Below are 23,734 nucleotides of genomic sequence, written 5' to 3' on the forward strand. Positions count from 1 at the left end.
GGCATTTTACAGACATGCTGCAGGTGATGTGCTGGAGTGATAGGTACTCAGTTACTCAAGCCAGTGGGTTACATACGTGCTTGTTTACATTACTTTTTTTACGTGGATGTTCTCTCTTATTTAACTTTTAGTGTGTACTTTAAAATCCCAACTATACATCAGGACTCAATTTCAGGACCTTCTTTTCCTGGCCCTGTCTCCGAGGCTGAGGATGCCTTCCTCACTTCCTGTTGGACAAGGTGCTTTCCAGCCTTGAATTCTCTGGTCTTAGCAAGTGGCCTGAGTTCCCGTTCCGTGCCGCTTGCCCAGTGACTTGCCACAATGGCTGGTGGGGGCCCAGTAGATATGTGCTGATATAAATTGTTCTCCTAGGAGTAACAGGCATGTTGGTAGTAACGTTCCTTTATCCACAAGATACGTCTGCTTATAGTGTCTGTGTTTTTCATGCGGCTTGGACAGTTGCACGTAGGAAAGGAGATGAAAGGTAAGAAAGACATTCTATCCTTATTCCTCTGTTACTTGTTTCCTGAAGTGGTTACTTCAGGATGATCTCCCCATGTTTCCTATATCTTACTTGAAAGCATATAAAAAGTTTGCTAGCATTGACCATGGGGCACCTCCTGTTTTTTCCTTCCAGGGGACCAGTGAGGATCAGGAAACTTCTCCAACTGGTGGAGCCCGGCCTGGACCATGTGAGGCTCCCTCTGACCCATCGAGAAACCAGCCGTCCCCTCAAGCAGCAGCATCTCAGACGCAGAGCAGCCCCACTCACCCCGGTGTAGACCCGCGCAGGGAGGAGGCTGAGGACCAGCAGGCTCAGCCTGCCTCTGGGGGACACTGAGGGGTCCTGCTCGTCTCACACCCTGCATGGAACTGGGCTCCTCTGCCAGCACAGAGGGAGCACCTCGAGGAGCACAGCACCACATACGCTGCTGAGCACCTGAACTCATCAACGCAGAAATACACACACACACTCACACATATAGAAGCTACAGTACATATTGGCAGAAATAGGTCAACTTCCGTAGTCCCGCTAGAGTCACAGAAGGAAAATGGATCTCAGTGAGGACGTTCAGTTCTTGGATTGGTAGGTTAAGGACTACAGGACTTCTCTGCCAGGGCAGTAAGCGTCGAAACCAGCAGTTACACTAAATGCGTGGAGGGAAAGAAAAGTGTTTCAAGGTGAATGCTGCTATAATTTCCCTCTTCTGATTATTTATCCTAATTATTTGGTTCTTAATGCAAACTGGGAAGAAACAGAATACATCTATAATTTTGTTTCTCTTAAAGAGAACAATTAAAAAAAATTTAAGACGTATTTTAAAAGTAACCAGATAAAAGTTAGTGGCATCTATGCTTTTGTTTAAAAAAAAAAGGAAGACGTTTCATCAGAAACTTGGCATATCTCTAGCAAATATATTTTTATATGGGTATGGTGTATAATGAAAATAGTCAGTTCTTTGAGTGGCAAAAGCTGTTACTGACTACTGCAAGCTAAGCTGAGCTTTAAAATGCCTTTTGTTTTAAATGGGCTTTAAGACCAGAGGAGGGAGTATTTGACATAAACCAACCAACTTAGTATCCTGTGGCTTGATAGACAAGGGTTTACTAAATATATTGATACTGTAAATAGCCTCTATCACTATTTACAACTTTATAGTGATTTGGGCTCTAATTAGCTGATGGACTAAAACACACACACAAAATCACTGAATTCCTAAGGGTTTCTTTAATTAAGCAGTACTACTTACAAATAACAGTATAAGATTTAAGTGCCTGGGGAAGGGATACAATTTTTAAAAATTACATACTGGTTCAGTTTTTTTGTTTTGTTTTTGGTGAGGGGAAAAGGTGGTGAATAGGAAACCAGGAATGGAAAAGACAGAAATAAGAAGTAAGTACACTTTCCAATGACTAAAGAAACAAATCTCAGTATATTCTTTCCCATGAAGACATAGTCAGACACTGGACAGTTCAGATACCGGCATGCTACTGTAAATATTACAGCTACAGTCAGGACAATGGCCGGGTGACTCATGCATAAAGCTTGCTGCTAAAAATGAAAGCTGAGGTTATAGGAAGCCTTGGGGGAGGGCTGTGGACAAGGGAACATTGCTTTAGCTGAAGGAAGGTCAATTATATAGTGTGTACAATACTGTGGATGAGCACAGGAGAGAGGAAAGAAAAGAACAGAGTTAAAAAATGAGCAACTCACCTTACTCTCTGACTCTGATTAGGCAGGACCAATTATAAAGTGAGGGCTTCTCCACGATACCATACTTCTGCCCACAACTGCATCTGGAAGAAGAAAGTCTACACTTGGATATCTAGCTTCACCACAGAACACAGCTTAAAAACAAAATAACGGGAAGAAATAGAATTAAGCAAATAGTTATTTTTGCACTTGAACTGAAATGTACTGTACTGTAAATTATCATGACTCATTTTAAGTGACCTTTAAAAATCAGATGTATTTATTATGCTTATGTAATTATAGAAATAAAGAAATGGGTGACAGGCTGAACCTCACCTATGAATGTACAGTATGTGGATTTGTGAAACTGACTGTAGGAAGTCAAAAAACTTCTACTGTGTCTTGTGTTTACAGTTCTGATTTATTCCTCTGAAAAGCCTGCTGTTTTGGAAATGCACAGTTGACATGTTGAAATAAAAATAAATACCATTTTTAAGTATTTCTTAAATGATAATGATGTGACCAAACAAATAAAAGTCCTTCACTCTGTAACGAATGAGATCAAACTCTACAGGCCTTTTGTTATGAGACATTTACTGTGAGAGGTGATTAAACAGTGCAGTAATTTCCAGCCTTGTAGAGCAGACACCTTCATGGGTTTGTGGCCTTTGTGACTTCCTCCTGTCCTCAAAGTGCCATTTTAAAAAAAAATTAAAGTGAATTCAAATTAAATTTTGATTTGAGAATTTTCTAATCCCCTTTGCGATCCCCTGGAAATACCCAGGGAGGTCACAAAGCCCAGGTCGGTAATCACAACCTTAATGACTTGTTTCATATGCTTTTCCCCATAATTGTAGAAAAAGTGAATTACGCAAAGTGCTGAGCTCATGTGGATCCAAAGAGGTTAGTTACTAATTATTAAACTATTACTCAAGGCCTTAAGTAGAATAATAGATGACAATAACACATATACCTCCACCAGCCAATAAACCTCATGAAAAGCCTAAGGAATTCATAGGAAGAATATCGCTGCCTTACTGGCTTATTAATCTTGTCACGGGCCACACGAAGCAGACAGTTGGCTAAGTGCTTCCCTCTGATTTGCCGTTCCTCCAAGACTGCTGGGCGTGGAGGCTACTGCTGGTGCTGAGACCATTATTTAAGTGGTATTCCTTGCAGCCAATCTGGAGTTAAGCAATGATTCCAGGAAACAGGGAGCCACACCCACTGTTACTGGGTGCTTGGCGTGTGCTGATGACATTATCGTTTTGTCCTAACAACAACGCACTGTAATACATATCACTATCCCCTCTTTTAATATGAGGATTTTGGAGCTGAACTCGGCTTACGTTATGGGAACAAGGTCACAGTGCCAGGATTCAAACTCAGACCCGCCTGACGCCCAAGTGCAGGTCCACCCAGGACCTTCTCCAACCCCAGGAGGCGGGGAGGCCACTCTCTGCTTCTGTTGCGGTAGAACAAGCCTGAAAGCAGCCCCGGCCATTCTGACCCTTATCTTGTGTGCCTGATACTCACCCTGTGTGGCTGCAGTTCCATTTAGGATTGCTAGCTACTCCCAGATACACAGAAATCCAGCGCCTGCAAACTCCTGCTGCTCTGTTAGTCGTGAGTGCCGCTCTGGAGATAACTCAGAAGGTCTGGCAACCCTGCAGAGAAAACTTGGAGGTTGCAGGGACTCTGAAGACCAGTGCCACAGGAGCTGGGAAGGGCCAGCAGACACACCCACCGCTCAGTATCCTGAGGCAACAGCTTCGTAGAGCAGCACTGTCAGGTGTGGTGGCCATTAGCCACAGGTGGCTATTAAGTGCTTACAAGGTGGCTAGTGCATCTGAGGAATTAGATTTCTCATGTTATTTATTTTATTTTTTTAACTAATTAATTAATTAATTTTTGGCTGCATTGGGTCTTCGTTGCTGTGCGCCGGCTTTCTCTAGTTGTGGCGAGTGGGGACTACTTTTCGTCGCGATGCGCGGGCTTCTCATTGCAGTGGCTTCTCTTGTTGCAGAACATGGGCTCCAGGCACGCGAGCGCAGTAGTTGTGGCTCGTGGGCTCAGTGGTTGTGGCATGTGGGCTCAGTAGTTGTGGCTCGCGGGATCTAGAGCACAGGCTCAGTAGTTCTGGTGCATGGGCTTAGTTGCTCTGCGGCATGTGGGATCTTCCTGGACAAGGGCTTGAACCCGTGTCCCCTGCATTGGCAGGTGGATTCTTAACCACTGCACCAACAGGGAAGTCCCTCTCATGTTATTTAAATTTAAACAGCCATCTGTGGCTTGTGGCTACCATACTAGACAGTGCAGGAACAGAGGAAGAAATTACCTTTGGGAGATCTCTGGGTCTTATTTTCTTATCTTCATTGTGAAAGGCTGGACCCTAAAATTAACATTATTCTGTGAAGATGGGGGCATGCTGTGACAGAGCTGACTGTAGGCAAATAAAAGATGATTTTCCCTTCAGAAATTATTCTCTCCTTGGGTGCAGTGGGACAAGACAAAGCTACTTCTGAAGCCCCAAACCACTCCTGTGTCATTTCAGCAAAGTTCTAAGAATACCTGGCTCAAAAATTCCAAACCATCAGGCAGATGGGAGAGAGGTCAGTGCCTGGATGGGAACAGAATAAAGTGATGAGAGAAAGGGGGAGTGGGTTCTCAAATCACTAAGTAATTTACCTTATGAGAGGACAAACTGCAGTTTAAGATAAGAGAGTAACTGGAAACTTGGTGATGTCTAGAATGGGGAAGAAATGAGCCAGTCCAGGTGGGCGCCTTACTCTCACTCAACTCCCACCTGCTTCGGGCGGCTAATACAGGACCACTTGCCCCACTGTGGCTCCAGGGAGGTCCCAGTCTTTAGATGGCAACCCAAGGACCTTATAGTGCTGGGGTTAGGATTGCCGGCTCTGGAGCCCCATTGTCTGGATTTGAGTCTTAGTTCTGCCAGTGAGAACTCACATTAAGTAACCTCTCTGGGTCTCACGGCCCTCCTCTGTAAAATTAAGATGATTACATTATCTGCCTTACAGGTTCTTTTGATGGTTAAATGACATACCTGACACACAGTAAACACTCCATAAATGTTGCCATTATTTTTGTGTGACAAATAGCCCATGCATGGCAAGGGGAGTGCTGTCTTATTTCCCCATCCAGGCCCTAGCTCTTAGTACTTTGTTAACATTAATCTATAACCATATTGCATGCTCCCAAACTACAGTGCTATGTTAAACGTTTACCTATACCTAATAAGCTGTCTAGTAAGACATTCAGTTCCAACATGCATTGTAAACATTAAGTGGTTGGAGATATGAATTAGTTAAGGGACAAAATTAATCAAAACATAAGTTGAAGAGAATGGGGAAAAATGACAAGTAATGTTATATGGCAACAAATTGGACAGCCCAGAAGAAATGGACAAATTTCTAGAAATATTCAGCCTGCCAAGACTGAGTCAAGAAGAAACAAACAATTTGAACAGACCAATCACTAGAAGTGAAATAGAATCTGTAATGATAAAAACTCCCTGCAAATAAAAGTCCAGGACCAGACGGCTTCACTGGGAAATTCTACCAAGCATATAAAGAAGAACTTATACCTATCCTTCTCAAACTATTCCAAAAAACTGAAGAGAAAGGAACACTCCCAAATTCATTCTACGAGGCCACCATTACCCTGACACCAAAACCAGACAAAGACACTACGAAAAAAGAAAATCAGAAGCCAATATCTTTGATGAATACAGATGCAAAAATCCTCAGCAGAATATTAGCAAACTTCAATGGAACAGGATAGAAAGCCCAGAGATAAACCCAGACACATATGGTCACCTTATCTTTGATAAAGGAGGCAAGAATATACAGTGGAGAAAAGACAGCCTCTTCAATAAGTTATGCTGGGAAAACTGGACAGCTACATGTAAAAGAATGAAATTAGAACACTCCCTAACACCATACACCAAAATAAACTCAAAATGGATTAAAGACCTAAATGTAAGGCCAGATACTATAAAACTCTTAGAGGAAAACATAGGCAGAACACTCTATGACATAAATCCCAGCAAGATCCTTTTTGACCCACCTCCTAGAGAAATGGAAATAAAAACAAAAATAAACAAATGGGACCTAATGAAACTTCAAAGCTTTTGCACAGCAAAGGAAACCATAAACAAGACAAAAAGACAACCCTCAGAATGGGAGAAAATATTTGCAAATGAAGCAACTGACAAAGGATTAATCTCCAAAATTTACAAGCAGCTCATGCAGCTCAATATCAAAAAAACAAACAACCCAGTCCAAAAATGGGCAGAAGACCTAAATAGACATTTCTCCAAAGAAGATACACAGATTGCCAACAAACACATGAAAGAATGCTCAACATCATTAATCATTAGAGAAATGCAACTCAAAACTACAATGAGGTATCATCTCACACCGGTCAGAATGGCCATCATCAAAAAATCTACAAACAATAAATGCTGGAGAGGGTATGGAGAAAAGGGAACCCTCTTGCACTGTTGGTGGGAATGTAAATTGATACAGCCACTATGGAGAACAGTATGGAGGTTCCTTAAAAAACTAAAAATAGAACTATCATACGACCCAGCAATCCCACTACTGGGCATATACCCTGAGAAAACCATAATTCAAAAAGAGTCATGGGGCTTCCCTGGTGGCGCAGTGGATGAGAATCTGCCTGCCAATGCAGGTGACACAGGTTCGAGCCCTGGTCTGGGAAGATCCCACATGCTGCGGAGCGACTAGGCCCGTGAGCCACAATTGCTGAGCCTGCGCGTCTGGAGCCTGCGCCCCGCAACAAGAGAGGCCGTGATAGTGAGAGGCCCGCGCACCGCAATGAAGAGTGGCCCCCACTTGCTGCAACTGGAGAAAGCCCTCGCACAGAAACGAAGACCCAACACAGCCATAAATAAATAAAAAAAAAAAAAAAAAAAAAAAGTTAAAAAAAAAAAAGAGTCATGTACCAAAATGTTCATTGCAGCTCTCTTTACAATAGCCAGGACATGGAAGCAACCTAAGTGTCCATCAACAGATGAATGAATAAAGAAGATGTGGCACATATATACAGTGGAATATTACTCAGCCATAAAAAGGAACGAAACTGAGTTATTTGTAGTGAGGTGGATGGACCTAGAGACTGTCATACAGAGTGAAGTAAGTCAGAAAGAGAAAAACAAATACCGTATGCTAACACATATATATGGAATCTAAAAAAAAAAAAAAAAAAAATTGGTCATGAAGAACCTAGGGACAACACGGGAATAAAGATGCAGACCTACTAGAGAATGGACTTGAGGATACGGGGAGGGGGAAGGGTAAGCTGGGACAAAGTGAGAGAGTGGCATGGACATATATACACTACCAAACGTAAAGTAGATAGCTAGTGGGAAGCAGCTGCATAGCACAGGGAGATCAGCTCAGTGCTTTGTGACCACGTAGAGGGGTGGGATAGGGAGGGTGAGAGGGAGGGAGATGCAAGAGGGAAGAGATATGGGGAAATATGTATATGTATAACTGATTCACTTTGTTATAAAGCAGAAACTAACACACCATTGTAAAGCAATTATACTCCAATAAAGATGTTAAAAAAAAAAAGAATATTAGCAAACTGAATCCAACAATGCATTAAAAGGATCATATAGCATGATCAAGTTGAATTTATTCCGGGGTCACAAGGATGGTTCAACACACATAAATCAATCAACGTGATACACCACATTAACAAAAGGAAAGACAAAAACCAAACGATCATCTCAATAGATGCACAAAAAGCATCTGACAAAATTCAACATCCATTCATGATAAAACTCTCATCAGAACAACAAAATGGACACAACAGCAAGAACAAGCAGACACACCAATGTTCCATGCAAATCAAGGGATTATTGAATCTCATGGGGAGAAGGGAGAATGAACTAAATGGTAGATTTTCACACTCAGGATTCAGTAAAGGATCTTTTGTTTGCTGAGGGGAAAAAACCCCACAAAAAACCAAAACTCTCATCAAAGTGGATAGAGAAGGGAACATATCTCAACATAATAAAGGCCATTTACTACAAACCCACAGCCAACACAATACCCAATGGTGGAAAGCTGAAAGCTTCCTACTAAATTCAGGAACAAGACAAGGATGTCTACTCTCATAGTATTGGAAGTCCCAGACAGAGCAATCAGACAAGAAAAATAAAAGGTATCCAAATTAGAAGAGAAGAGGTGAAACTGTAATATTTGCCCATGACATGATATTCTATACAGGGAACCCTAGAGTCTCCACCCCAAAACTATTAAAACTAATAAATGAATTCAGCAAGGTTGCAGGATACAAGATTAATATACACAAAATGCAAAATATTTCTATACACTAATAATGAAATATCAGAAAAAGAAAGTGAAAAAACAATCCCATTTAAAATCACATCAAAAAGAATAAAATATCTAGGAATAAACTTAACCAAGGTGAAAGACCTATATGCTGAAAACTATAAAATATTGATGAAGGAAAATGAAGATTCAAAGAAATGGAAAGATATCCCATGCTTTTAGATTGGAAGAATCATTATTATTAAAATGGCCATACTACCCAAAGCAATCTACCAACATAATGCAATCCCTATCAAAACACCAGGACATTTTCCACAGAACTAGAACAAATAATCCAAAAATTTATATGGAACCACAAAAGACCCCAAAGTGCCAAAGCAATCCTGAGAACAAAGAACAATGCTGGAGGTGTAACCCTCCCAGACGTCAGACTATACTACAAAGCTACAGTAACCAAAACAGCATGGTATTGGCACAAAAACAAACACATAGATCAACAGAACACAGTAGAGACCCCAGAAACAAACCCACACACCTATGGTCAATTAATCTGTGACAAAGGAGGCAAGAATATACAGTGGAGAAAAGACAGTCTCTCCAACAAATAGTGCTGGGAAAGCTGGACAGCCACATGTAAAACAAAGAGATTAGAACATTGCCTCACACCATATACAAAAATAAACTCAAAATGGTTAAAAGACCTAAATGTAAGACATGAAACCATAAAACTCCTAGAAAAGAACACAGGTGAAACACTCTGTCATAAATCACAGTAATATTTTCTTGGATCAGTCTCCCAAGGCAAAAAAAATAAAAGCAAAAGTAAACTAACGGGACCTGATCAAACTTAAAAGTTTTTGCACAGCAAAGAAACCATCAACAAAATGAAAAGACAACCTATCGGGGAAAAAAAAATTGGAATGGGAGAAAATATTTGCAAATGATGCGACCAACAAGGGGTTAATATTCAAAATATACAGAAAACAGCTGGCTCCCGGGTCAGATAAAAATACCTGTCTCACTGTGGGGGATCTTCAAAATTTCACATCTATTATGTTATCTATGCATAGGATCCTTTTTTCAGTTGGACAAAAGAAAAAGGTGATTTAAATATTGTACTTCTCTAACTCTGGGGAATAATCACATACAAATAATATAAGATCCTTTTTCTTTTCTTGACATTCTGGAGGCCTTAATTCTTCCACATGTTTCGATGTCAGCTATTCCAAACCTCTTAATATCTAAAATCTCATAAATTTCTAGATTTAAAAAGTCATAAATTCAAGTATTGTCCTAAATGTCAGATGGACACTTCCCTGTAATTCAGCTCTAAGTATTATTGGCAAACTATACAACTAATTGACAAAGCATTTTTTGTGATATGTAAAATGTGTTTTAAAACCTTTAAAAAATAGGGACTTCCCTGGTGGTCCACTGGTTAAGAATCTGCCTTCCAACGCAGGGGACGTGGGTTCGATCCCAGGTCGCGGAACTGAGATCCCACATGATGCGGGGCAACTAAGCCTGCACACCACAACTACTGAGCATGTGCGCCACAACGAGAGAGAAGCCGGCGTGCTGCAATGAAAGATCCCGCGTGCCACAACTAAGACCCGACGTGGCCAAAAATAATATTTTTTAAAAACCTTTAAAAAATAACATTGAATATGACTGTTTAAGCATGGTGACCTACACTACATCTCACTCATATGTTTTGGGGTCAAACAGTCCAACTTGCTAACAACAGTGAGCTTCTGTGAGGCACCTCGTGGGCGCACTAACACAACAAAGGTTCTGTTGTGCTCCACAACTGCACACCTAGGGTGGCATGAGGCACAGAACCAACTGTCAACAACCTGTGAAGGGTATAACCATTTTACTGAATGGTCATTTAAATTGTTTAAAGGCCTTTAAATAAATGAAGAAAAAGAGGAGAGAGGGAGTGGGGTGGGGGGAGAGAGAGACAGACGGATAGACAGGGGAAGGGAAGAAGGGAAGGAGAGAAAAAAGATCTCTTAGAGGAGCTGTCATACACACTGCTTGATGGGGACTAGACCTATGATCAGCACTACAACGAACCCCAATTCAAATAAACACAACAGAAATACACCCAATATATCGAAAGCAATGCTTTTAATTATTTAGCTTCTCACAGTACTCATGTAACAGAAACTGACAAATCCATGGTTTCCTCTAAAAGTAAACATGAAAAACAATATCCCCAAAGCCTCTTGTTGCTCTTTTTCTCTTCCTTTAGCTATTTTTATTGCAATAAAAATCACAATAAAAACAGCTACACCTAGCTTCTTGGCCCACCAGGAACTGCTTTCTTCTACTGTCGGCACCTGTTCACCCTGGCGCAGGTGAGGCCCAGTGGCTGTCTTGGCTGGGTGTCCCCTGGGAACTCCAGCAGACTGCACACGTTATGCACACACACATTTTGTAGTACACACACCGCCTCTTGGTGAGCACAACCACAAACACATCTGATACATTTATAATATAGCACCAATAAACAGAATTACAAAAAATAAAAATCAGATTAAACTGTAACAAAAACGCTATTACAACTGTTTACACTTACAAAAGTCATCATCTTCATAAATCTGAATGGAAGATACTTTGAATTTTTTATATCAAAGTCTATGTGAAAGCACAGATTAAATTTAGCGTATTTCACAAAAATAGCAAAGCTCCTGATATTAAAAGGTGTCTGGCAAAAATAGAGACCCGTAGAACACTGACACACTGCTTCAATGAGAAAATATCATTTGGAAATCAATCTAAAGAATTACAAACAGGCAGCCACACTCTTATTCAACGATTTAGAAAAACGCTATACCAAATTTGGTTCCGGAAAGCAGTGCCCAAATGATCTGTGTGTCCCTCCTCCATAACCCTTCTAGAAAAGGGAGATTCCTCATTCTTTATGCTGCTACTCTTTATGGCCCCACCACAGCAAAAGAGCCTGCGTTTGATTCTTAAAGAGAAGTTAGCAACATCTTAACCCTTGGATTGTTTTGCCATGCTCAGATCTTTTCTCAGACCAATGTTTTGGCCTCTTTTCCTCAGGGTCAAAGCTCATGGTTAGTCCCTCATTTCACTCTGGAGTCTAAAATCATGAACCACAAGAAGAAAAATGATTTGTTCTCTATAAGAAAGATCACAAATCTGTTTTGTAGGAAATTGTTATAAACACGTATAACTAAACAATTTTTTAAAATAGGCCAGTCGAGGGGCTTCCCTGGTGGCGCAGTGGTTAAGAATCCGCCTCCCAATGTAGGGGACATGAGTTCGAGCCCTGATCCGGAAAGATCCCACATGCCACAGAGCAACTAAGCCTGTGCGCCACAACTACTGAGCCTGTGCTCTAGAGCCTGCGAGCCACAACTACTGAGCCCGCGTGCCACAACCACTGCAGCCCGTGAGCCTAGAGCCCGTGCTCTGCAACAAGAGAAGCCACTGCAATGAGAAGCCCGTGCACTGCAACGAAGAGTAGCCCCCGCTCGCCGCAACTAGAGAAAGCCCGCGTGTAGCAATGAAAGACCCAATGCAGCCAAAAAAAAAAAAAAAAAGAACTGTTGTAGAAATTCAGGTGTGAACACTATTGAGACCTGAATTTAAGGAGTAAAAATAAAATAAAATAAAATAAAATAAAATAGGCCAGTCGACTTGAGGTTAAATGCCTTCAATTTCAACAAAAAAATGTAAAAAGTAATTCTAAATTCTAATCTTTATATATGTCTATAAAAGTCTTATTAAAACTTTAAAATATAACCTTAGGAAATGTTTCTCTTTATCACAGTTATCAAACAGTTAGTTGGCTATTATTAAAAAATAAAAACTAAGTCATGAATATTGTGAGACCCAAGGCTGTGGAGAGATGGCTGTGGAGAAATGGCCCCTCACACCAATACTGTGAGACCCAAGGCTGTGGCGAGATGGCGCCTCATTTCTAAAAGTCTCTTCTTCTACCTGAGTCATTGGAAACAGTAGGGCTGGAGTTCTAGTCCCAGGGCTGCCTCTAAAAAGCCCTGTGGTCTTGGACAAGTTATTTAACCTTCTGAAACCTCCATTCCTCCACCGTCAGCGTTTTCCAAACATGTGTTCCAAGGAATATTAATCTCATGAAAAAGGGTTCTGTTGTCAAATTAAGTTGGAGAATGCTGCACACAATTTCTCCTCTTTAGGAGGTTCACAATGTGCATTAGCATTATTAAAGGCTCTGAGAAGTCCTGCAGTACATTTGTTTAATCATGCATCCATCTTAGTTGACCTCAGGATTCCTTTACCTACTAACACTTGTTAGCATCCTGTGGACTACACTTTGGAAGATACTGGTCCAGTGTATCTCAGGTCTCTTCCAGCACTTACACTGATAACACGCAGGAAGAGCAATGCAGAGTCTTTTGACACAGGTTCTGGGGATTAAGAGAGGATTTAATGCCCTGCAGTTGACAAGGCACCTATTCACATTAATTGGCCCCTTGAAGATCAACATGATCCCTTTGTTCCTAATGAAAGTCTTCATTCAAGGATAGTGGTAATGACTGTCACAGAATCGTGGTGGCCACCTACAGTACAATACACAGAACTGTCCAAGAAGGATCAGTTATCTTCAATACAGTTTAGTTTTCCTTTCCAGTGTGACTTTTCTCCATCGTGAATGCTTTTGCCACTGTTCCCCGGCACAGTTCTGCCCACCTTTAATAGGATCCCTGTCCTTCCCCACTTCCTTGTCCAGAATGAAGTCAGTGTGCAGGTAGACTGTCAGGAGTCCTCAGGTTAAAGAGCTGCTCTTCCAAGAAGGCACCCGCAAGGCCATATTGTTCTTCATGCAGCCTAATTTCTTCAGGCGACAAGTGGCTTCCTCCAAGAACAAAGTCTGCAAACCTAGTAAGTATTTGTTTTAAATAAAGTTAATGTTATCACAGAGAGGTTTATTTGGAAGATAACATGTTCCCTGGCTACTTATCCCCTTTAATTAAATTTGACTTTGCATCAATAGAGGATGGCATTTGCACAGTGGGTGTAAAAACAGGAATGGCTTATGTGGCCCTTCTCTAGACGTTCAGGGAAAGGATCGAGAAGTAGGCAGACTTAGGAGCACCTAATGCTGCCAAATATACCCATTCCTGCTTTCTAATCCCTTCTTTCTCTCTTTCTTATTAAACGTATTATTTATTCATTATTTTAGTGTCAAGACTTTCCCCCTTCAATCTTTAATTTGAGGGCCCTGTGGTTTGGATAAAGCTAGGAACAAGGGAAAGCAGTAGGGAAAAGATGCTGGGGCAGAGATGTCTTTCTTGGTGATCTTTACAAATGACTTTTCCTCTCCCCCGTAGGAAGAGAAGCAGGTGACACATCCCATTCCGTCTCCCTTCTCCTATGAGTTATCTTTATGGCCTTCCCTATGAAACACATCTGATCAACATTTATTCTGACACTGGCAGTTCCACGGGGCGAGGCAGAGCACTGAAACAAAAGCGACTCTGACAGCTTCCATGTCATTTGCTACCCAGGGAAGTTGTCTGTTTCTAGCCTGAAGTATCTGATCCAAACCATCATGTTATTTTCACGGTAACTCCAACCCAAGCTGTGTTGCGGACAGTGGAGCGGGGCTTACGTTTTAGGCGCCCGGAGCCTGGAGACGGCCAGCCAGGACGGGAAGCCGGGGCTGCAGCAGGCCTGGCGCAGGTCCTCCAGGGCGCGGGTCGTCGCAGCATCGGCTTGTTCCCTGTACTCGTCTTCAGTAAGAAACTTGACCACCAGCTTTTCTGATGTAAACCATTTCTTCATTTTCCTAAAACAGGCTGCATTTGGTTGCTAGATTCCTGGCCATATTTGGTTGCTCAATTCAACCCTTAAGATTTATAAAAATACATTTCTTTGACAGTAATGGTAATAATTCTTAACTTCCTCTATATCACACTATACTTTACTATTGTTATCATGACGGAGGTTTACAGAACGTGTAGTTTGGGCCTAACAGTACATTTCCCCTCTTCCTGGACCATCTGAAATAATGTCCTACGGCGTTTGAGGATCAATTTCTGATAGAGATGTTGATTGCATTTTTCTTCCTCAGTGATTTCAAATCAGACAATCAGACAAGTCTGGCTTCTTTATGCTTGCCCTGCTGATTTTCTTAGCAGCAAGCCTCTGAGATGTCCTTTTATGGAGACCTAGCAGAATCACTTGCCACTTAGTCTGAACAGAGAAGCCAGGAAGATTTGTGGAATATCGCCTCCACCTCGTGGTGGGGATTCTGACTAATCTTAGAGGAAGTAAACACTGTACAAGGGTCGTGTATACACAGTCATTTATAATAATTCTTCCACTGCTACATGCTGAGGGGCTCATGACTGGAATTTTTTTCCAACCAAAAAAGTCCTAAAGGGAAGAATCTCATAAAAATGGTAATGATGAAAAGGTTTTAACATATATGTTATACTTACCAATGAGTTTAAAAAAATGTTTTTAGGTGGTTTAAAATTTAATTCAACCAGAGATTCCCAAATATAAATGAGCATCAGAATTACCAGGAGGTGTTTTAAACATACATTTTCTTGAGGTTTGGGACTTGAAAAATCTTTAAACTTTTATTGATTGTCTGGTGGTTGATGAGCTGAATTAGGGAACCACTGACATTATTTCCTTCTCCTTTTCTGAATACCTAGACTGTCTCCCTAGAGGAAAACTCCTGGGCTCTGAGGAGAAGCCTGGGACACAGTCCTGACTTTGAGCTTTACCCACTGTGTGAACTGGGGCAATTCCTTCACAGTTCTGAGCCTCACCTTGCTCACATGGAAAAAAATGAAAGCAACAAGGAGGTCACTGTACAGATGAAATACATTATTTTGTGTCAAGTGCTTAGCACAGTGAGTGGTCTATAATAAGTGTTCAACAAAGATAATCAAAAGAATAGCTACCATATATTATTAAAATATATTCAAACAGCTCTTTGCAAACTAGAAAGTACTATACACATCGAAGTATTTCCTCTGGTTTATTATTTAACCTATAAGTTCCTGTTTTATCCCCTAATGTTTCACATAATTACTCACTAGCAAGATGAAAAGTTGAGGAAGTTACAATACATTTTGATCATTACGTTTGTGTTAACAGAACGCACAGCAAATGCATTAAAGGATCACCGTGCAGGTGACAGAACACACTTTGCTCTTGGCAGGGCAGTGGATGTTTAAAGGGAAAGTGGAAGGAATTCTCTCTTGGGCTCCTCGGGCCACAAGCCTGGCAAAGGACCAGAGGTCTGAAGGATGTGTAGCGGCCACTGTCCTCCTGGCAGAGGGACCTCTGAGACCCCCAGTCACTGTCTACCTCTGAGACAGGGCAGGGGGAAGCAGTCAGCATCAGTCCCCCGACCCTGCTGCCTTTCAGTCTCCCCAGCACCCTCTGCAGAGGGGCCCTGCCCTGTCGCTGGTGCATTTTAACCCTGTGACGTCACCACACATGCAGTCATCAGATCCAGAAACTACCAGTTACCACAGAGTCTCCTTCCTCACAGCCAAGTTTACCTTGTAAATATTTATTAACTCCCTCTTCCTGCCTTGATCTCACTGCCCTACTCCAGGCCCTCATCGCCTCTTGCGTGGATTGCTGTGATGTCTGGTGACTGGTCTCCTGCCCCAGAACCTCCCCTTAACCTCCACCCTCTGTGCCAGAAGACAGATGGGCCCCTCCTACTGCCCGAGGCATGGTCACGGTCTCTGCTTTGATTTTTGCTTGTTGAATGTATTTTTATTTTCAGATTAGTTGCCAACATTTAAACATTGTGTCAGAATTTACATTCTAATCCACATTCCCAGCTTTTCTAGAAACCCAGAAGAGCCGGCCAGGCGAGGCCCATATTCCCACATGGCAACAGTCAGCTCAGGCCGAATGGCAACTGACCCCCTTTCAAGGAGGCAACGTTGTAGAGTTTCACACAGTCCTCACCACTGCCTTCCCTCTGCTCGGACTCATTCCTTCAGTACCTTCTGGGCCCCAGGCATTTGATTTCTAACCCTGTCGAGGCAGTAGTCAGAGAGCACTGACGAAGATGCGTAACGGCCAGCTGCCTCCGCCGCGTTACAGGATCAGATCAGATTCTCCAGCAGGGCCTGCGATGCCTCCATGACCTGGCCGACACCCACCTCGCTCGCCGGCCCTGCGATGGTACCAAACTGGGCTTTCTCCCCGTCAGGAAGGCCCTTCCTACATTTATTCATCTGGCTGTTTTGATTCATTAAAATTCAGCCCACTGACCTCCTCCAGGAACCTTCCTGAACTTTTTCTACACACCACAGTTCCTGTGCAGGCCTACTTTAACACTTCAGAGCTGTAGAAACACATGCCTACGCGTCAACAAGTGCACCTCGAGGGTGGGGACCATCTCCTTCACCTGTGCACCTGACACAAACACAGGCGCTCAGACTCCATGACTGAGGACATCATAAAGCCGTGACAACAGAAGCTGTCTCATCTTTCTTTCTGTCCTTTCCAAAGGCTTAAGCCTTATCTTAAAACTTAAGAAAAAAGAAAGTCCGAATTATATAAATCGTAACTTTCAATCATTTGTGATTCATTTCTGTTCCCTAACTCTTATCTCATATGCACAATTACCTCTAAAGCAGTCCTGGGCCCTAAGAAAAGGAAACGTAGAATGAAAGTAGAAATTATAGGCGACCCCGAGCCCAAGTAACTTTGCCACTGATTTTAGTGAATTCTGGGTGAGCTGTCAGTACCTAGTGATCGGTGGTGCACCTCTGACAGATGAACGACGACTAGCAATGGAGATGGGATCAGATGCTTATTACGTTCTCTAACTGTCCCCCTCTCAGAGGGAAATATCCAGATGAAGTGGAGTTAATTGTGAGATTAACTATGATGCATCCAAAAAATTCCCCCCCCAAAATAAATAAAACCAGAGCTCAAAATGTCAAATTTATGATGGAAAAATTAAAAAAAGATACGCACCATCTCACGTAAGCGAGTGCTCGCAGTGGGTAGTGCAGGACCTTGGATGACAGGACGAGGAGCATCACCGCACAGGCGACCTGAGGAATGGCCACGCCAGCGTAGACCAGGAGCAGGGAGAGGAGCTGCAGCGTCCACGCCAGGAGGGTCCTGCTCCTCTCCTCCACGAGGGGCCCATGCTTGTAACAAACGGTAAAGCTGACACACCCAACTACCAAGACGTAGCCTGTAAAAGCAGAAGAATGTAACATAATGTAACGCTGAACTGAAAAGTTATGGGAAGAAAAACCGGCAGAGCCATGACTTAGAGCTAAGAACATATCAGAAAACCTTCATTTTTGTTTTCTTTTTCCAATGAAGTTGAAAAATGCATTTAGGGCTAGTTATTCCCTCCATGTGAGATATTAGGCTGACTTTTGTAATAATTAAGGATGTATAATAATAAATTATTATAATATTAATAGGTAAGTATCCCTATTTTCTGGTCCAGAGTCCTAGAGGGCAAATGTGATCACAGTTGCTTTGGTCAGGAATAAGCCTCAGTGTATGTCACAGTCTGCTACAAAAGCTATTCCTAATTCTTATTTTCTAGTCACTAAATGAAAATATAATTTTACAGTGGAGGGATCAGGCTGTCACCCTCGTAATCCAGTGCTCAGTTTCTGTATTACCAAAAGAGGGACGGTGAGATATTCTGTGGTGTCTCCTGTTGTGATCCAATGTCACGTGCACATTGCCTCTTACGTATTTTGCCAAGTGTTTCATTTGTATGTAAGCAAGCCTCAAGATCTAATTTCCAGCTTATAAAAAATACAGGGGAGAGAGAAACAAATTAAATTATACTACAAAGGAATAATCAGAGAAATCCAGAAAGTGGGACATTCTATAGGACAACTTGGTCTCTTCAGCATATCATTGTGATGGAAAAAAAAAAAACCCCAAAACCTGTTATGGATTAAAAGAGACTGACAGGACACAATAGATGCAAAATGTGATTCTGGACTATATCCTACCTTATACAAAACAAGCATCAAGGATGTTTAGGAAATTTGAACATGGCCTGGATAATAGATGATTTTATGTAACTATTCATTTTTTTAGATTTAATAGTTACTTAACTATAGAGGAAAATGCTCTTGCCTTGTAGAGATGCTTAGTGAAGTATTTAAGGAAACACACCATAATAGCAATAATTAACTTTGAAAATACTTTAGCGTAAAAAGAAAAATGGGCTAAAAACATAAAACCTTCAAGTGAAACAAAGAATTGATTGCTTTTGTTCTGGGTGGGTGGACTTATGGGAGAAATTTGGCACTAAGAGGTTAGGAGAAAATTGATTCTCCCATCTTCTATAATTTCCCAAATAAAACACTTTAAAAAGTTGGGTTTTTCTTTTTTGTTTGTTTTTTAAAATAACATCAAACAAGAAGAATAAATGTCTCTGTTTCTGAAAAGTCAAGTTTTCATTAGTCATTTATATTTAGGATTTCTCACCTTTCATACTGAATAAATTAAGAAAAAGAAATAAAGAGCCACATTTTAGAGAAGTTTTTTCATTACAATTTAGATGTGGTTAGAGCGTAACCACAACTCAAAGGCACATGCAGTCAAAAAGGGCAAATGCTTTTTTGCTCTTTTGATCATTAGTATAGAAAACTAAGAAGGATGTCATACAGAAATAGTCTAAAATGAGAACTAGTGAACTGAAATCACCAACCATGGGAATAAAATAAAATATTATTTTTAACAGTTCTTCTCCTTAGTTCAAAATGAAAATTTGGATGCTGGAGAGAAACGTAGGTCAAAAGAAGGCCTCTGGCTGTACTTCTCAGCTTTACCAATAATAGACCATATTTTTTAAAGCTTTACCTACCTAATATATATATTCTGTTTTCACACCACAGCCACTTCAGATCTTCCATCAGTTGCCACACAACATAAACTGAAGCAAACCAACAACCAACCATTAGAGCCCAAAAGGTGCTATACTGTGTGTGGAAGAAAATAAATGACACAGTTTTTGGTTCATTCACTCTCATAAAAATAGAAATAAACAAATAAACCCTTTGTATTCAAAACTTCTATATCAAACTGCACTGAAGTCAACTCAAGGCACTCTTCTCGAGTCTTGTTAAAGGTCTGATCCACGCACCAGCAGCTTCGATGTCACCTGGGAGCTTGCTGGGATGCAGACTCTCAGGCCCGCTGAGACTCCTGAATCAGAGTCTGCGTTTCAACAGGACCCCCGGGTGACTTGCATGTACATTACAGTTGGAGAAGCACTGTTCTAAAGAATAAATTTATCTCAAAATAATGCTGGTGTTGCAAGCTTTCATCAGAGTAACTACAACATGAGCATCATGAACTAATATATATGTATCCGCAACTAAGTGCGGGGCATTCTTTTATTGAAGGTGTTTTGGGGGAACTAATAATGATGAAGAAATCCCCAGATGTAGCAATGCTGTTATTCAAGGCCCCAATGGTTCAGCATCATGACATTCCTCAGCTAAGCCAAGAGAAATTTGCACTCAGCATAGAATAAGCCCCCATCACTCATAAGAAAAACGTATTATCTAGAAAATAAAAGGGTCTCAAAAAAAGTATCGCCAAAACTTAATACTTAAGCCTACACATAGTAATAAATAAAAATGGAATCTCTTGGAAAAAATACAATTTAAGCCAGTTTATACAATGCAGAAATACGGTTTGAATTAGGAACTTTCATAATAAACATGAATTAATTTTAATCAATTTTTCATGTTTATGAGATCATGATTTCCATTTTTTTATTCATTTGTACATGGTATACCTACCTTAGGAATGAACTTTTTCACCAGCAACAGGACGAAGACTAATGTCATTAGAATACCTAGCATAGTCCCCGAAGAGTAAAAGAAAACAGGGCTCCTGTCAAGACAAGCAGATAAAAGCCATTTAAATGCCAAGTCGCTCTTTCAGTATTAGAAACATGTTTAACTTGACAGTAGTCATAAAGATTACTAAGAAGAAAAACTCAGATGGCAGCTTTAATTACATCCTATACCCTTAAAAAGTGAAATCTCTACTTGAAATTTATGGTAAATAGCTTGCCACTAACTCGAAACAGAATGTCTGAGTTATCTTCTATGTTTAGAATCTGGTCCAATAATAATTATTGGAGCACCTATCACATAGCAGGCACTTGTCTGAGAGCTTAACATGCTCTCACAACAGTCCTGTGAAACAGCTATCCATGTCTAAATTTTACATGGGAGGAAACTAAGGCGCCAAGAAATTAAAGGCTTTCCCAGGTCAGTATCTGCCAGTTGGAGGATTCAGGCCTGCAGCCCAGCTCCTCTGAGTCCAAGCTCTACTCTTCAGGCTATGTAAGCAACATCCAATTTATTAAGACCATGGAGAACATGAAACACACTCTCTTAAGCCATAAGGAAAAACTTGAAAATAAACAATGGCCAGAATAGCAAGTTAAGAAGTAAAATATTATTGGAATTCCTTTTTCATGAGAGAAGTTATAAGAAAAAAAGTATCAGGAAAATATGTTAAATTCAACCTTCTGTATCAGAGCCACAAATCTAGGAGGTGGTGCAAATGTAAGAGAGAGGAAGGCAGCCAGCATCAGAAAACCTGAGTACAAATTTCAGCCCTGGCAAGACTACTCATGTAATGACGGATGTTGGTTTTCTCACTTATAAAATGAGAACAATAATCCAGAGCTCACATAGTTGTTAAGAGAATCAAATCGATTAAAATATTGTATAGGGGCTTCCCTGGTGGTACAGTGGTTAAGAATCCGCCTGCCAATGCAGGGCACACGGGTTCGAGCCCTGGTCTGGGAAGATCCCACATGCCGCGGAGCAACTAAGCCCGTGCACCACAACTACTGAGCCTGCGCTCTAGAGCCCGTGAGCCATAACTACCGAAGCCCGTGTGCCTCAACTACTGAAGCCTGCCCGCCTGGAGCCTGTGCTCCGCAACAAGAGAAGCCACCGCAATGAGAAGCCCTAGCACCGCAACGAAGAGTAGCCCCCGCTCGCTGCAACTAGAGAAGGCCCGCGCACAGCAACAAAAGACCCAACACAGCCAAAAAATAAATTAATTAATTAAAATAAAATCTATTAAAAAAAAGTATATTGATACGTAATACAAAATAATGCATGTGAAAGTACTCTGTAACCAGTACATATCATACTATACAAACAAATGTTACCGGTTTTAAAACCTTTCAAACACTGTCTTCAGACCAATTGTTTGCAAAATCTAAAGCAAGACCTACAAACTAGTGTGGAAATATTCAGCACAGGGTCAAAAATGTCCTACTCTTTTTGATTCACAAATTTAAGAAAGTAAAAATGAATACTTACTGACTCAAGGTCTTTGCATAAAAGAAGAGGAAAATGCCCGCCATAAACACAAGGAAGAGTTTGAAATCCACAACTGGAGCAAAAAAGACACAGACATACAACAAACAAAGATTTTGTGTCAATGTAGTGTTAGTGAAAAAAAGTCAATTTACTGAAATGTCACTCCAGAAAAACTGATTCCAGAAATCAAGTATAATACAAACAGACTTACTGTTTCGATTCACGCTTACTGTATAGATAAATATCTTCCTGGCAGGCTTCACAGAGAAGCACACAGTCTCCCCATATGGATTGATGGTTATGGTTATATCATTAGACTCCTTTGGTGTCCAAAAGTTATGAATCACACATTTGATAATAGATAGAATGGTTTCTGGATACTGGCAATTATATCTTTCTGTGATATATACGATACTGAGCAGGCCTGAACTGGTAATTTTCACCTACAAAACAAGAACAAACAAATTCACAAACACAGAAGTTAAAACTTCTTATAAGCTTCTTAAAATCATGAGAAAAGGAGTAAAGAGAGCCCAAGACTGGTTGAGTAAAGAACACTCAGAGGTACTTGGCAATGTTCGGATCCCAGGGACAGACCCAGAGATCTGTGTTTAGTCAACACACACTGGAGCACAGACACTTTTTAAAGTGGATGTTTCTTCCCCTGAGTTGTGGATGATGGAATTCCCTCTTCCAGCAGGTTACTGTGGCCAAGGGACATGTGAAAATGGATGAGACAGAAAATAATAGGTAGCAAACTATTTGGTTATAAACCTAATGAGAATAGAGTTTATATATCTACCACTTCTACTGTGATTGAGAAAAAGCATTTCTATCTTACAGATCAGCTGAGCATATGTGATTCAGGCTTCTCTCACCATGGTCGCTGAAGAAGGATCAGAACCCAACCCCAGGTCCTACTCAAGTCTCACAGCAAAGAACCAACTACAATACTAAGCAGATGATGACAGCCCAGGGATCATTAAAGGACAACTCCGCTGCTGCCTTTGTCCCTCTCTGTTTCTCTTCTTTGTCCAAGGATAGGGCAAGCCTGAAAAGGGGAGAGAGAGCACCAGCTCCGAATCTCAGGCATCAGGTGAAATCACCCACTATCTGTCTACCTACGCCCCGATTCTCTTGGATTTTAGCTCCTGGCTCTCTGTTGCTCTCTCTCCAATTCTACTTCCTGTCATATGTCTCTGGGATTAAATATACACAAGATACACACAAAACTCCTTCCAATATCCTGTCCTCTTGGTTCCTTGAACTCCTCCCCTCTTATGCTCCACTCACCTCAGCTAATCATGCCTGCGGCCACACCCTGATCTTGTCAGTCCCAAACTGCAGCCCCCAATACAGGCTGCATGAAATGCACCCCACTAGCTGACCACCACCTCCTATCTTTCCAGCGTGCCCCCCTTAACACCCCGACCCCAGCAAGCATTAACCCCAGCAGGGAGCAAGCACCTTTCCTCTGCTCCTCACCCTTGATGTCCTCAGCCCCTTCTTTTCCAGCAAGTTCCATGATCAATCATTATAAAGCATTCCCTTATATGCACCCTTAACTTGTTTGTACCCCTCGTGCTTTGTCACACTCACTTGCAAAATCCAACCCTCCACCTATTCCACTTTTGCATCTGCACCACCGATCATGCTGGAGAAACTCGCAGTGCTCTCACTTCAAACCCTTGACTGTGAAGCTGAAGTAGGACCGGAAGGCTGCCGGCAATCATACCACACGTTCCTATCCAGTCGCTCGTCCACTCTCTTCAACGATGACCTCACGGCTTCTCCTTCCTCAATACCCCAACAACCCCTCCCTCCCTCACTTCTGGCTGGTGAACCTTCCT

General features: G+C 41.4%; 2 protein-coding genes across 7 annotated transcripts in view; one reads left to right on the forward strand and one right to left on the reverse strand.

The window, feature by feature from the left end:
* MFSD6 (major facilitator superfamily domain containing 6) overlaps positions 1-2,770 on the forward strand; it is a 74,920-nt gene extending 72,150 nt beyond the window's left edge. For all 3 annotated transcript variants that reach the window (XM_061185781.1, XM_061185797.1, XM_061185788.1), the window contains one exon: positions 638-2,770. In XM_061185781.1, the coding sequence (XP_061041764.1) occupies positions 638-841 (204 nt within the window). In that variant the 3' untranslated portion in view covers positions 842-2,770. The remainder of the gene's footprint in view (positions 1-637) is intronic.
* The window catches only part of NEMP2 (nuclear envelope integral membrane protein 2), a 59,918-nt gene that overhangs the window by 24,708 nt on the left and 11,476 nt on the right, over positions 1-23,734 (reverse strand). The window contains exons 3-10 of one of the 4 annotated variants that reach the window (XR_009700485.1): positions 22,096-22,327; positions 21,885-21,957; positions 20,337-20,430; positions 19,394-19,508; positions 17,521-17,746; positions 3,731-3,861; positions 2,216-2,298; positions 253-1,148 (exon numbers count right to left, since the gene is read on the reverse strand). Coding sequence is in view for 2 of the 4 variants with exons in the window: in XM_061185810.1 (XP_061041793.1) it covers positions 13,293-13,434; positions 14,168-14,344; positions 17,521-17,746; positions 19,394-19,508; positions 20,337-20,430; positions 21,885-21,957; positions 22,096-22,327 (1,059 nt within the window). In the remaining 2 variants the exon portion in view is untranslated. Of the gene's footprint in view, positions 1-252; positions 1,149-1,813; positions 2,299-3,730; positions 3,862-12,289; positions 13,435-14,167; positions 14,345-17,520; positions 17,747-19,393; positions 19,509-20,336; positions 20,431-21,884; positions 21,958-22,095; positions 22,328-23,734 lie in introns of those variants that run through there. The other 3 variants (XR_009700486.1, XM_061185826.1, XM_061185810.1) reach the window with 3 other exon arrangements.

The sequence above is a fragment of the Eubalaena glacialis genome, chromosome 1 (genome assembly GCF_028564815.1).
Source record: "Eubalaena glacialis isolate mEubGla1 chromosome 1, mEubGla1.1.hap2.+ XY, whole genome shotgun sequence".
Classification (NCBI taxonomy): Eukaryota; Metazoa; Chordata; class Mammalia; order Artiodactyla; family Balaenidae; genus Eubalaena; species Eubalaena glacialis.